This window comes from Bombus bifarius, unplaced genomic scaffold, assembly GCF_011952205.1.
Source record: "Bombus bifarius isolate JDL3187 unplaced genomic scaffold, Bbif_JDL3187 scf7180000007992, whole genome shotgun sequence".
Taxonomy (NCBI): domain Eukaryota; kingdom Metazoa; phylum Arthropoda; class Insecta; order Hymenoptera; family Apidae; genus Bombus; species Bombus bifarius.
The window spans coordinates 749,234-765,253 of record NW_022884373.1 but is presented as its reverse complement, the minus strand read 5'-3'; the positions used below and the strand labels follow the sequence as shown (position 1 = coordinate 765,253).

Genomic DNA, 16,020 nt, shown 5'->3' with positions numbered 1-16,020 from the left:
GGAAATAACAATATATCATGCTAAAATAAGAAATAATATTACAGCGTTGTAAGCATATAAAACGTACAAAATTCGCGCGGGGGTCTAGCATCTTGAAGTTAAAATATCAAACCTCAGAAATAAGAAAAAATAAAATCCAAAAAAAGTGTATCAGGAAAAATATAATAGAACTTTGTGCTCCGCGCGCTCGCGCATGTGGTGTGACAGGAAGAGAAGAGTGGGAATAGTGCATGAGTAAGATAACACTAAGCAAAATGCCGTAAGATAAAAAGAGATAAAAAGTGAGGTTAGTTTATGAGTAAGAGAGAAAGAGATTGATATGAATTATGAACGACGAAGACAGAATATTTGAATGACGTCATAAGCTGCAGCTTCAAGGAGGTTTAAACGAGAGTACGAGAGTACCAGTCTGTTCTTCATACCTTGGACTCTCGATAAAAACTAACGCCAATAGTTCGTACGTTCGTCGTGCCCCATGACAGTTGCTTATAAATCGTTGCATAGAATAGGCCGGTGTTTTCCTGTCAATAATATGCAAGCACAATATTAAGTAATTCGTAACATATTATTATTACATAGATAAATAAAAAGAAAATAAGAAACCCTCCCTCATCCGTGTATTAGCGTCCAAATCGAATGTAAACGATTCCTCGTCGGGCCAGGAAATTTCGTAGTTTCCATAAACCTACCAAAGTAACCTAACTAAAGTGTGTTATATTATAATTCGGAAGAAGATGGTGCTTTCGGAATGTTACGGATTCGTCAAGTATGCGTTATTCTGCGTGAATATTGTATTTTCGGTAAGTTCAAACAATCCATTTTTTGAAAATATTTCAACACGTTAACTCTATTGCTGTCGTAATATTACATTTTTCAGTGAGTAAATTATACTTAATCAAATAGACCAATTAAACATTTGAAATGGTAAATGATGTAAGTATTAAATAAATAACTATTTTAATGAAAATGAATGAAGTTGCATACTAAATATGGTGGTAAACACTATACGTGCTAGAATAATTTATTTTAACTACTGGTTGAAACGCAGAAAGTAACAATCTGTAATGTAATTAATCTAATCTATTTTTTATTATTTGTATTTTTCTCCAGATATATTAATTTGTTAAATGTTGAAAATATATAATATTCAAACGATAAACAATTTAAATGACAAGATTAATTTTCCTCATTTCTCTTATTCTTCACTTAAATCACACCATTGACCATTTCAAGTTTTTAACTATCAGTGAATAAGGAAAGGAGAATCTTTTGTACTTATTTGAATTAATAATAGTAAGTGATACGGACTATATTTGTAACTCCTCAAATTCTTGTCATCGCCTTAATTGCAGAAACTTGCGATTTTCTACTTTAAGACTTCCGTAAAATTACTGGTCGTGAATGTGCTAATAGCTGTAGTTAACTGAACAATTGTTTTATGGTCTGTTACTACACTTTTTCTCTCAATACCATTTTGATAGATTTTCATACTTAATTTGACCATTAACTTAGATATGCCTGTAATTTTTGCAAGAACATGGATATATTTTGCGATTTTTACGACAATTAATTTAATTTACAATTTCTCCAATATTGTTTGGAATGGATAGCCATATCTCTTTTTAAATTCCACCATTTTGATATCATTTTGAAAAATATATCAAAAAAAAATTTCGGGCATATCTGAGTCAAAATTTGGTGAAAAAGGAAGATAAGATCAATAAGGAAACAATAAAATATTCAATGGTGTTATATTTAAAGCGATTTGGATTAATCAATAAAATTATTGCATTCCATTTAATAATGAAGGGTAACTTTATTCACAAGGGGATATAATTTACCGAGCGTTATGGCCGTTAAGTACGCGCACGGCTCGTGTGATAATGTGACTTGGTTCAATAAACTTCAAGAGTTTTCATGCAAACGTTTTTATAAAAGTTAATAATTTTAATAGAAAAATTGTATGAAATTTAAGAAATAAATATCGCGTAAGAATTATATGTAATTTTAGTAACTTGTCACTTCTGATTTACATATTACTACCTATATAGAATTTTTTATGATGGTTATTTTTTTAATTTAAACATATGTTGGCAATAACATACGAAATAAAAATTTGACAATATCTGCTATTGAATAAAGATATTATATATGCAAGAATAAAGATAAAGAGATAAAGGACAAAAAGAGCAAAATAATTTCTGTGCCAACAACTCTGCTTAATTCACTCTTTACAGTCGGTTAACCCGGTGACCTCCAATTTATCTCCAAACGCGAACTTATTTCAAAGATAATAAAAGTAAGAGGCGTCTGAATTCGTAACATAATCGGATAAGCTAAAGTAGCATTAAGAAATTGGCCCGTTAGTTCGAATAAAATAAACCATACCACGCAATTTCCTTTTTAGTGACTTTAAACCCCTTTGAAGAAATTACTAACCATTTTTTCCGTTTTATAATTTATACGAAATTGCAATCTAATCATAAAATGATTTTTAACTTTCTATAACAATATTTTGTCTATACATTCATAACTTGAATACCAAAATATTACATATTAAAGATATTGGATTCTTCGAAATAATTGAATGCAATTGAATGCATGTAAGATATGAATAGCAAAAAGTAAAAGTGTGACGTGGATATAGGAACAAATGTAAAGTCTAGGGATTTCTAGTTTATTACTTTCCTGTTTTGGTGTCTAATTTGAACATAACTAAACGTAACTCTTGCGAAGCTGATTCGATTACATCTAGGTACGTAAGGATCTTCTTCGAATTCAGTTTCCTCTAAAAAAAAATTCATCCTTTTGTGCTAGATCTTTCATCAAAAATTTGTTTTTTCATCATTTCTTCTTTCTTTTCCTCTAACCTCTTAATCTGATATTGTAAATACGGCATATTCGTGAGAAATTTAAGTAGTATGTCATGAAAATTTTAACGTTGATAAACTGTAGCATTCGCACGATTATCAGTGGGTCGCTTTAAACGAATTTTTCTTCGTTCATTTAGTATCACTTGAATAATATTCGTCTAGGGATCTAAAGAACTTTCTTGTAATTAACGCGAAAGTTCTCTAAATAGTCAAAACTCGTGTTATTTGTACCTCAGTTTTTTTCGTGTAAGGTGAGATAATTCAAGGGGGCAGCTGAATCGATTGCATCTGGGTGATGCGTGTTTCTCGCATTTATCGCTGTATGCCCTATATTTCACTGATTCACGTAATCGGTTCAGCTAATTCCACTCGATGCATATACATCCGATTTAGCCTTTTTTCGATGATAAATTACCATCTGACAAATATCAAAAGAGGTATTTTTTGCTGTATGTCCTTTTTTCACGACACACCAAGAAATAATACCTTTTTATTACGATTATAACGGGCGGCCATTTTTAGTCGCTTCCCTAGTTACAAAAATGTCAAAAAATCCCTTTGCTACGATATTCTATACGTACGAAACTAAAAAGGAAGCACGAAAAAAATTTTTTTTTCAATTTTTTCAATTTTTAACTGGCAAGGTACATCTTAATATTTATGAATCATGTTTAAAAATGAATCGTGTATGTCATTTTTAACGATGTGTTGTTAAAAACTAAGAATCAGTAGGAGTGACTCAGATTCGTTGATTATTAAACTGCAATCGCGAACATCGATCGAACACTAGCTGAGCTATTGCACATCAATATTTTACCGAGGAATTAACAATAGTGCTTATGTCAGCACCGAGACAAGCATCGCGTCTAGTTTGAAAATGTTCAACGAGGAATAAGTGCGTTTAAATATAGATTTCCAGTCACAGAACGAATATGTTCTTCCTACGAGTTTGCATCCTACACTATGGCCCAGTTTATTCCCATTTAACCCGTCTATTCACCATATCAATGCGTGTACTACTCGTTTTCATCGCCGATTAGTCGAACTTCAAAAGAATGATCGATCCAAAATCAAACATGGCGGATGAGTTAACCAGACAGCATGCATAGAGGCTCGCAAAAGTATTGGAACATTTACCGCGTAATTTTTTTATGAATATATCATGTGCATTATACGAAACTTCGTGAGATTGCTTTAGCATTGTAACGAGATACTACTATCGTGATTATAACAGTAAGAATTGAAAGCAATCCGAAAATGTATGTAAAAGTTACAAAACGTTTATTGCAAACATACACTTAGTGGACAATTAGTATGCAGCATGAATAACAGTCTTAAACGTACAATCAACGCTACAAGTGGTCTCATTAAATATCGTGGCTTATTAATGCACACACAACTAGTTCACAATTGACTGTTCAAACACTTTAGCGACCTTTGCGAAGTGCTATGCTATCCAATAAATATCTCGGTAACTTCTATATACATTTTCAAACCCATCTCAAATTTTAGCGATATAACCATAATAGCAGCATTTCGTTAGTATTAATGAGATTTCAAAATGTTTTGTATTATATATTTAAATAACAAGTTTCTAGGAATGTTCGGATACTTTCGTGAATCGCTAGAATTACATACAAAGGAAAAGAAGGAAAGCAAGGAATGTTCGCTTTTTGTGATTTTTCATCTTGTAAATGTTTGTAAGAATTATTCAATCGGAATTGTTTTTGTTACAATGTTCAAAATGTTTTCATGAGGTAACCTTAAAGATTTGGTATACTAGTTAAAAAAGAGAATAACCATTCTTTACTGTTGCACAAACACAGATAAGAATAATTAATATTTTATTAATCATCAGTCAAAGTAAAGTATTTATACTTCATTTTATGAACAATATAGTTAAATTCATCCAATGCTGTTCTTGTTCTGATGGACTAAAATATCTAACCTTAATTTTCTCAATGTAGCTGATTTGCGATATTTTTCATTTTTTCTGCTTACTTTTTATGTATTTTGCGTAAAAAAAAGCGTTCGCTATGATGGGATTCTAAAATTAGACATCGATGGAACGATGAATTTACCAATTTTCAAACTCAGTGACATTTACGTATGTGAGTAATACCCACGCTCATTAAAGATTAACGACTTAAATGACTAGGGTTGTGCCAGTCTATAGAAGGGAAACTAGCTGCTTGTTAACACCTGTATAAATATTCCTCGTTCTCCTATGTAGACAGTTTACTGTCACGGGTAATATACACAATCTAAATACACAGAGGCGTTCAATTGATGTCAGGTTCCCTTTCGGCGCTATGATTTCATTTCTAAAGGATAAAAATAAACATTCGAAAGTTCATCACCGATTTTTTTAAACGGAAGGTCTATCGATTCTATTTTCGCAAATAATCCAAAGACTATTAAACGTGGCGATAAACTATCGATTAAATTATACTTTTCAAACGTAAGTCTTAAACCGAGTTCTCTAAAAATTCATAATATCCGGTAGAAAATAATGTATGAAAATATGTAGCGTAGTGGCACGTATCATAGCTTTTCGTCGAAAGCATTTGGCTCCTCAATTTCGCGCCAACTATGTCAAGTTCAACAACGTTAGTCGATGTATTTTATTCGTGGAACTAGTATTACAAATAAACGTAACTTAAACACTTGTACGTCCTCCTTTTTGTATTTCGAAGACTATACTAGGGGACATTCTCTGCGATGAAGGACAGTAATAAATAGACTGCGGATTTTTATGCGTTTATAAAAAATTTGGAAGCGGAAACTTGCACGGAATGCAAATAACATGAGACTATATTAAGAAGAATATATAAGAGAAGATATAAAATATTCAAAGTACAGTGCGTTGTATAATACTTGATAGATAAAATAATTTTTTCTATCCAGCTTCTACCTTTTTATTATATTCCTAAAAAAAAATATGAATTTCCATAAAAATCTGTAAACTAGTACTAAAATTAAATCTAATCGAAACTCCCAAAATTAAATCTAAAGCTAGATTGTCATAGTCTCCAATAGCCCGATGATACCGGTTGAGGATTAAATTCGAGCCGCCTACGACTTGATTTATTACGCTATATGTCTGATCTCTGATTGTATCGGCAAAGAATCCGCTTGACTCAACCGATCCACCAGAGATCTTACATCTGTTTCTTACATCAGCATTCGCAGCTCGAACGAGCACGAAACGAGTCGGGAATACAGGAAGTCCTCTGTTTAAACGACACGCCTCTGCCAGGATTATATGTTGAGTGGATATCTCGAACGTGTTCTGTTAGGTTAACCCACTGAATCTTCAATCTTGAAGCCTATTCCAACCCCTGTAAACATCGTGTTCGAGAGCAACACTACTTACAGACTGTTGAAATGTTTATAAGAAAACTCTGTATATAGCCAGATTGAGTGTAGCCTAGTTTCGTTGTACTGATAAACGTAGTGTGTTATTATACGCGCAGGAAATAAGTCTGTACTTGGCCGTTGAGTGGGCACATGACATATAACATCTCTTTTACACTCTTTATATATATATTCTTCAAAATGAGTACACAATAAATATAGAAATTATAGAAAACATGAATGTATTAAGAGAATAGTATAGAAAATCTTATAGGTATATTGTAGAAGAAAAATAGAAATACAGTATCTCATAACAGCTGAATTTCTTTGTTTATGTGCTCTTTACTATATATATCAGGATATTCACACAATTATTTCTAAGTATTTTATTTTTTATAGATTATAAATTTGTCAAAAAGTAGAAGAAGGATAAGTTTCACTATTTGATGGATTAAATAAATTTTTTACTTTATTATGGCGTTTACATAATAATCAGATATGAATAAACAAGGAAGAGAATTTATCACGACAAAAATACTAAGACACGGGTTTTTACTTGGAAATCTTGAAGTAAAGCAAACCCGAAAACGCTACAGGGTTGCTGTTACAAAAAGGGGAGAATGAGAAAGGCCAAACGTTTTCACATGGTAGCGCACACATCTGGTGGACAGGCCGTTGAAAAGCATTTCACAAGAATACTTCATTATTTATCCATATAGAGCATTGTGAACGACGCTTAAGCCGTAAACCCGAATACTCGTTCCCTGTTCTTCCTGTCTCAATAGGGCCAAGATGGTCAGGTCATATTTTTACAGGCAGAGTAGGAAAACGTTTCGCCTATACAATACGTCATTTGCATTTGTAGTATTGTTCCTTCAGAACAAAAAGATATAGATTCATAACTAGTACTAGTTTTTATTTATGTGAATATTTATGTATTATACTTCATAAATTTAACTTCAAAGTTAAGGATAGTAAAATTAAAAGAAGATTTTATTTTTTGTATAAATAATTTTCTTTCCGTTTAAATTTTTCCAGATTTCTGCAATATTTTAATCCTAAAAAATTTTTAAAATTTTTTAAGACGTTTATCTTTAAGTGTATAAAACAAAAAAGGAATTGTAACTCAAAAGTGTAATTTAAGAAAGTGTAGTAACTGTTTGAAAAGGAATAATATAAGCATGTAAAATTTCTGTATGTTATTCCGTTCAGAACATGAGCTATGTTGTAACTTTCTATTCCCTTCTTAGGGAGCCAGGCAACGGTACCCTGTTTATCGAGAGAAGGGTCCCACTGATCCCTGAAATACTATCTTGTAAAAAAAGTTATCGCTGTTTGTAGTGCTGTAGCTGCATTCCGTTAGCTTCCTAGAAAACAGCTTGTAAAGCCTCTTACTGGTCCATCTCTGCATACCGACATTTTTCTACCTATCTTCCCCAACAACCTTTAAAAAGGAAGAAAAAAAGAATTCAGATCTTCCCACTTACTAGTTTCTGTTTGAGAATTTTTATATTACTTTTAACTTACAATTATCAACTTCTTTTGGATCTTTTATTACACATAACCTTGTTTAAAATAATAATTTTATTTGTTTCTTCTTCATTTCAGATGAAGAAATAAATACTAATATTAGAATTAATTTTCAATGAACATTTTCATATAATAAATAACATTTACATATTATAAATAATTCAATTGCTTGGAACTTCATCAAATTATAGGATCTATATAAACTATAGGAATGAAAAAAAAATACTATCGAAGAAGATACTAAATAAATTCATGTAGTTCCCTTTGTCAATTGTAATTTCAAAGAACGGAATTAAATAACGTAAATTGACTGGAAAATAATTGCAAATGAAATGTTTTGCGTCTACGCAACCTAGTAAGTCCTAAATGGATTAATTAATTCAAAATACAAGATAACAACAATAATAAATGTTCATATTTTTAGGAACGCAAGTAAAGAAATGGAACCTAAACAGACTTGTTTTATTTTCTGAACTTTTAATCAGTAGCATACTTTATGGATATTTCATACAGTTTTGCATATTATGTGTTTTTTGTGTATTTTTGCACAAATGCATAAACATCCACACCCTATTAATCTGTTAACGGCGTAGTTTAGTTTGAAAAATCTCTTATAGGGTGCGCAGTTATAATCAAACAATGACGAATATACACGTCGAACACAGGGCAAATGCTCCTATTATAAATTTTACGAAAGAAATAAAGCAAACCAAGGAAGGATTACATTCTTATTCGAAAAAAAATTTGTTTAGTTTCAAAAATCATTGTCGAAAAAGAAATTGTCACTGCAAATTTAAAAATTGCCAAAAGTACACAAAACAATTCAGGGTGAAGGAAACACCCAACAGATCTCACAAAGGACGTAACCTAACATACAAACACTCACCACACTAAAGAAATAAATCAATCAAATTCGAAGATGGTATCCCACTAGGGGTAGCCATCCACATACTATATTGCTATATCACTAAGCTATAATATTTTACCAAATGTCCTACTGGACAAATTGTAAAATGTAAATAAATAAATAATAAAAAAAAAAATTCAGGGTGTAGCCTATATTATATAAAGTATACAAATGGGGATGCATTGGGAAAAATAATCAACTTATATGTAAAATTTATAAAAAGCAGTACATTATAGGCAGAATAACCGATATTTTTTTTTTATTTATTAAAATTTACAATCAATTCTCGCATTGAGAATAATAACCGATGTACAAAAAAAAAAAATAATCAAACTTTTTTTTATAAAATAAATAATGAGTTTATTAAAAGTATAAAGGAAATTTACCGCGAAATGTCATTTATATTACTTCTTATTAAAATCTTGAGTTTTTATAGTAACTGATAATTTTTGATTTCACACGACGAGTATACACGTCAACCGCATCGAAATAAAGTTTTGGATTCACGTGTATACAAAACTCAAACGCAGTTAACTGGTCAATAACAATGATATACAATTGTATACAATATTACAATATACAATAATATAAATTATGAATAAAAATTAACTAAAACTTTAATTTTCAGTGTGTAGGTCTAGGAGCAGTTGTTATAGCACTATGGATGTTAACAGAGCAAACGTTCCTGACGTCCCTGGCTGAGGAACAGCATAATCTCAACGCCGGCCTTTACATCCTGTTTGCAGCCGGGTTCCTGATGCTGATAGTCGCTGTACTCGGTTGCTGCGGCTCCTCCCGTGAATCTAAATGCATGCTGGTCGCTTTCTTCAGCTGTCTGTTGGTGCTTATCGTCGCACAAATCGCGGCTGGAACATGGTTGCACGCCAACAGCAATCGCCTCGAGGAACTGGTCAAGTCTAACGTGATAAATACCGTTAAGGTATCAGACAATTACTCGACTTTATCGCGAGCCAAACGCTCGTGCCACTATCCGTTAAAGGGAATTTGTAATTAACCTGGACCCGCCGTACTCTATGTCCATGTTAACCTTCTATAATTAGTCCATTTGTCTCTCTGAATGGTCTCCTCAAACGCCTATAATTACTCCATTCATCATCCTGAATTAGATACTTGTTGATACGTCTAGTCGTTCAAACGTATCCCTTATTGCTTCCTCCCGTTTCTTTTTAATATTTCTTGCTGCGTGACTGGGTTCAGTTAACGCTCTATGAGTTAGTGTCACTATGTTATGGACACTAGGAATCTTGTTTGGATATTAAAATTAGACTGTAAATATTTATGTTAATTCAAATTTTTATGAATAACTAAAAGATAATCTCAAAATATTATAATGAGTAATTTCTTTTTAATGTTTGCATATTCTTGCATATTACACGCATTTTGTCTATTTCACAAATTTAAATTTTCCATAAATGCATAAATATCTATGATCTAGTGATAATAACTATCGAGTTTTTATATAAGATGTGTGGAGTTTGGAGGATTCATTAAACATTGTTGTTAGAAATGTAATATCTCATACAGTGTTACATAACATGAAAGAAAATTGAAGTTCTATAATACTTAATGAACTAGTCTATAGTCTACTATTATCTAATATCGACAAATCAAAATGCATATTTTATTTAACAATATAACAGAGCTACAAATAGATTATATATAATAGACAAATAGATGTAGGTACATCATTCATTTTAATTCATTCCTCGTTTAAGAACAAATATGGCAAGTACACAAATGTAAATTCTATTTTACTATATTAACATATGATATTTAAATACACAACAAGTAGACTATAATAAATAAATAGATATAGAAACATCATTTATTTTAATTCATTTTTCATTTTAGAACAAATATGGCGAAGACTCTGCTCATACAGATACTGTGGATACTTTCCAATCAGAATTGGGATGTTGTGGAGCAACCGGTCCAGCAGATTGGACAGGTAGCAAATACGCGACCAAAGACCCCTCGAATCCTGTCAGTTTAACCGTTTCTGAGGACGCGAATAACGAGTACAAAGTACCCGAATCCTGCTGTAAAAACAAAAGCAGCAGTGCATGCAAAGCAGATCGGAAAATTAAAGTGGCCGGTGTAGTTAAGTCGACAATTTACAGTGAGGTAATATCTCTTCTTCTATATTGTATCAAGCAATATGTAACTTCATCAGCGATAAAACACTATAGTGCACAAGAATATTTCATGACATCTAAAAGGAAGCAATTTCGGCTTGAAATTAGTTTTAGTTAGTTGACCACCTCAAATATACCCGTTGAACTAATGTTTAATAGGGTTTAGTTCGAAATAAACAATTGATCAGGCCTACCTTTGCAAAGTAGTCATTCATTTCTATTTAGAAAATTCAATACGATTTTGATTTTTTTATGGGAAGATATTCATGTAACAGATTACTTTCTTTGTTAACAATTCTTTTTACCATATTATATATATTTAATATTCTTTAATATTATATATGTATAACAGTATTGAATATTACACAACAATGGCTAAAAAAAGTATGAATCATTCAAGTTAATGTACATTCTTTTTATAAATTGTTCATCTGTTGTAGAGTTTCTTAAAGCTAATTAACTTGCCAAAGCATTTAACGTCTCCTCCAATACCTATTGTTAAAACCATAGAACAGTGTTATGATTCACCGATGGAATCACGGCTGGTTGAGCGCATTAATGTGCCAATCGTCGTGAAAGCGTGGCCTCGATCAATTTTGACCGATTCTTTTCTCTTTAGGGCTGCGTAGACAAGCTAATGGATATACTGAACAGCCAGATGGATATAGTGATTGGCGTGATCTCTGGTGTAGGCATTCTGGAATTTTTTGGACTGATATTTTCTATAATGATGTGCTGCACAATAGGTTCTTCTGATAGGTACAAAGCTTGAACGTAATACGTTGTTAGGCGGCAATGTATGTATAATCCTTCCTTAACGCCACATATCGCCGTGTCACAATCTTCTAACCAGTATCGCGATATTTGATCTCTGTGCCGATCCGTGTGGATTTCTGGTATCTGTCCGTAGTATCCGACCGGAATGAGAAAGAAGCTTCCCAAGCTGGAATTCTACTAAAATGAGGCTTCTGTTTTAACGTTTAAATCGAATCTGTTGCATTAACAATGTTCTGAATATATGATTTCAGTATTGCGTACTATTTGCGTATTCTTCGCAAGATTTTTAGACATTGTATTATTACTATCCTGCTCAGGGAGGAAAACTATCGATTTTTTACTCGTGTATTTTATATGTTCGTGATTTATATTTGTACACGTGTACAGGATGATGTTATCAGCTAGTAAATTAATCAAATTTCCCGTCACATGAGATGCTAATTTATGAATCACCCTGTGCATTTGTACTCTTTAATAACACGTTCATCGATCCCGAAATTATTTTTATAATGAACTCACGAACAGTACTTATGAAATCACAGTGGAAACGTTCAGTTTATTGTCGAGGAAGGTGTATACAAAGAAATCAATTTTTGTTTTTCCTTTTACTGCCAAATGCTCTTTTCATCCGTATATCTTTTTCCATGCTAAAGACTTACGCTAAATGAGCATTTAATATTTCACAGAGTACCTATATGATTTACATTTTTGTTAGGCCAAAGTAGTAGACCAAACTAACGTTAATGTGTTAATGAAGCAAGGAACGAAAGAGAGGGAAAGAAAGAGAGAGAAAGGGCTGAGTTGATTGGATTTCGCGTGAGCAATAAAGATGTCGATAATTCTTTGTTGCAACTGGTATATGCAGGAAGATATACTTATACTTACGAATTCTCTCAAACTTTGTTCTATTCTCCAGACTGCCATAAAATAATTTTATTCTTTTCGTGTAAGTACAAAATGTTCTCATTGTGGCACAACCCTTTTTATATTCGTTATTTATCATGTATTTTGGAAACATTTTTGAAGTCTTCTTTGACTTTTCACTCCACTTTTTCGATTCACTTTTACAAAAGAAATAAAGTGAACTTGATCAACTTAATAGTAATTTTTACATGATTTTTAATATAGAAATGAATTTGTAAAAATTAAATAATCAAAGAAAAATAGATATGTTATTGGTGTAGATTGACAAAAAATTATTTTGGTTTTTTTAATATCATTTTATTTAATATGATTGAAAAGTAGATTGAAAAGTAACTTAGGTTGGCCAGGTTTCATATAGAATTGTAACGGGAAGTTAGTCCAATTATTCAGTTGTTGCCAATATACCAGTTTTAACATACATAAGTATATAATATATAAATATATACATATATTAAATAATAAAAATGCTCCGAGGAGATCAATCTGATAATTAATATTGATGTCCAAATGAGATTATATTATTACAAGAATGCTACTAAGCGATTTTATCTCTTGTAGCGTTATAGTCTATCCATGTTATCTTTAAAGTAAAAAGAAAGTGGCAAACTTTTAAGAGAAAAAGAGATGAGAGAGAGAAAGAGGACATAGCTAGACAGAAGCAACTAATTTTATAAGAATTAGCTCGTTACTGCGAAAATTCATGTGATCTATTTTATCGGTGTTCGACGCTTTCTGGATACAATAGTTTTTTAACAAGAGATTTTAACAAATGAGGTTATTAATTATTGAAGAAATTATTTAGCAGTGAATCAATCAGGGATATAAATGTTTTATTGTAGAAATTGTAAAAGTAAAATTTCATGAAATGTATTAAAAATGCCGCTCTTAATATGTATAAGATAAATAATGAATCGTACGCATGTATATGTTAAAAAAATATACTGTACCTTAAACAAATCGATAATCTTACTAAGAATTTAAATGTTTTAAGAAGAATTCTGACATAACGAGTAAGAGCTGCTTTTGGAATAGTTGTGTCTTAATAGAGGTGATTTACAGATTTGACGATGAATTTTTAGTAAAGATAATGTGTAACAATAACGAGTAGCGCAGGTGTTCGTTAACTGTCCCACTAATATTCATTGTCAAATGAATTAATATAGGCTAAAATGAAAAAGAGTCTGCACATTTATTCTGGTGATGAGTATGATGGTACAAAGCAAGATTGTGGAAGTATTTAAATTCTTTTCATTTTGAGCATGTATACGTTGAGCAAATCAAAAGCGTACAGAGTACAGATCATAGTATCTAGTCTGTAAAAATTAAATTCTTAATTTATCAAATGTATTTCGTGTACGGATTAACACTTTGTTTATTACATTTCTAATAGATCAACAGATTGAAAGCCAGTATATCAAAGAATTTTACTATTTATCAAAATGAAATGTAATACCTACTTCGTTTTATGGGAGTGTAAATATAAATTTGTTGAATAATATTATTGGTAAGCAATGTGTTAATCGGTCACTTTGTTGTAATATTATTTTCCGTGGCTCTTCTCTCTCTTCTTTTATGTGTGTAAAAATAACGATATACACAACGATAGTGTATATTGTCTTTTTCATTAACCAGGAATTCTTACACTGATATGAAACTATATTGAACTGATTTTATTGCATAGTATGTACAATTTAATTTCTATTTTTTTTTACAACTGTCATTATTATTTCGCGAATAGTAATATTTAAGAAATTCTGGTTGAATCGATAGATAATTGTCTATGCGTATGTACACACATATATATCTGATGTTATGTATGTAAAAATGACTAAGAATTAAGAATATGAAAGCGCTTATATCGAGTATAAAAGTAAAGAATGATTGCTGAATGAGCAATTAAGAAGGCGATGTTTCGATTGCTATAAATTACGGGTTTTATAATTTCCAATTGTTTGTTAAGTTACCTTGTAAACCGCAAAGTTTCTTTGTCAATTATTATGAGTCCGTACAATGTGTTAGTTTAGTTTAAATAAGCTAAGTTGAACAAATTGTTTCATCGTTTCGATTCATCAAAATAATTGGATTGTAACTTAATCCTTTGTGGTTATAACATTTCTAGAGACAATGCTATGAAGCTCAAGCATATATTATAAATTCGAATTTAAAGTAATTTCATTACGTCGTTCATTATTTGCTGACGTAACTATTTTACTCGGTGTGATGTAGAATCTTAATTGCGCTTTGTTGGAGGATAAGTTTGACAAAAATTTCTAAGAGTTAATAATTGTGATTGGCGGTGCACCTATGCCATCGCATCGTTTTTGTACATGTGTGGTAATTACTATAAATTCCGTCGGTCTTTTGCTTGCGTGATCTTTCATATAAAAAAAGAAAGACATCATACGATTTTAGTGAAAGAAATCATAAAATGAAATAAACGTACAAAAAAAGAAAATAACTTATTCGAAAATGAATATAAGATCAAGTATACTGATGTTACAAAGCATACAGAGAAAAAAAGATTCCATATTCGAGAAATCAAAAAGAAAAAAGAAGATATATTCATACAACACGTGAAAAATTATCACTCGTATAATGCTCTTGATTTTGATATTAATATATTTATATATATACACACACACTTGCATAAACGTATATATACATGAATATACATATTTTCTTACTCGTTTTTGAGCGAAATATTTTTATTCTCACTTGATTTTACCATTTATTCTTTTTAAGAATGATTGTACATTGTATATTGTATGTTTCTTTAAAGAAAAGAGAGATACACGAATTTAACTTTAACATAATTCTATGTAATATAGGATTATACAATAAGATGATACAAGGCGTACTGAAAAATGAATTTTTCGCAAGTATTTCCATTGAAAAGGTCTCTCCTGCGCATTTTTGAATATAAAACGACGAATGGTATTACTTTTATCATACTTTACGAATTAACGAGCAAAGCTAGCATCTTGACATATATGCGATTTCTAAGTGTGCGTTCATTTGCAAACTTATGTATGTTATGCAAGTAAATGTCATAAAAGATGTTCAAAAAGTTCAATATACACTTAATGGAACCATTCTGACAATAAGTTATTTTCCTATTCTAATCCTAACTATCTTGAATTTTAATTATTGTCTTTATAAATTTTATTATTTATTTTTATTTTTTATTATTTAAAGTAGCTTTCGTTAAGAAATTACATATATAAAATACGTTCCAGTATAAAGCTGACGAGTTGGTTTTAACAAATGGAGCTCTATAAGCACTGTGAAGAATTAAGATAGCAATCACGACCACAGAAACGCATTCACGCATACAAATTCGTTATTCGTTAATATTTCATGGCATGTAACTTTTATTAAATTTATATAGCCTGAAGATTCATTTAAATTCCTAGTACTCACTAAAACGTCCGCCATAATGTATTATACATCCTTTCTGCTATTTACTGTTTCAAATTTTAGACGTCCATCAGAAATA

General features: G+C 31.1%; 1 protein-coding gene across 1 annotated transcript; it reads left to right on the top strand.

Moving 5' to 3' along the window:
- The first annotated feature begins 368 nt into the window (after positions 1-368).
- Positions 369-15,616, top strand: LOC117205784 (CD82 antigen-like). Its single transcript, XM_033444514.1, has 4 exons — positions 369-800; positions 9,296-9,607; positions 10,540-10,812; positions 11,443-15,616. Exons 1-4 carry the CDS (start codon positions 735-737, stop codon positions 11,593-11,595), a joined length of 804 nt encoding a protein of 267 aa, XP_033300405.1. The 5' UTR covers positions 369-734; the 3' UTR covers positions 11,596-15,616.
- The last annotated feature ends 404 nt before the right edge of the window (positions 15,617-16,020 follow it).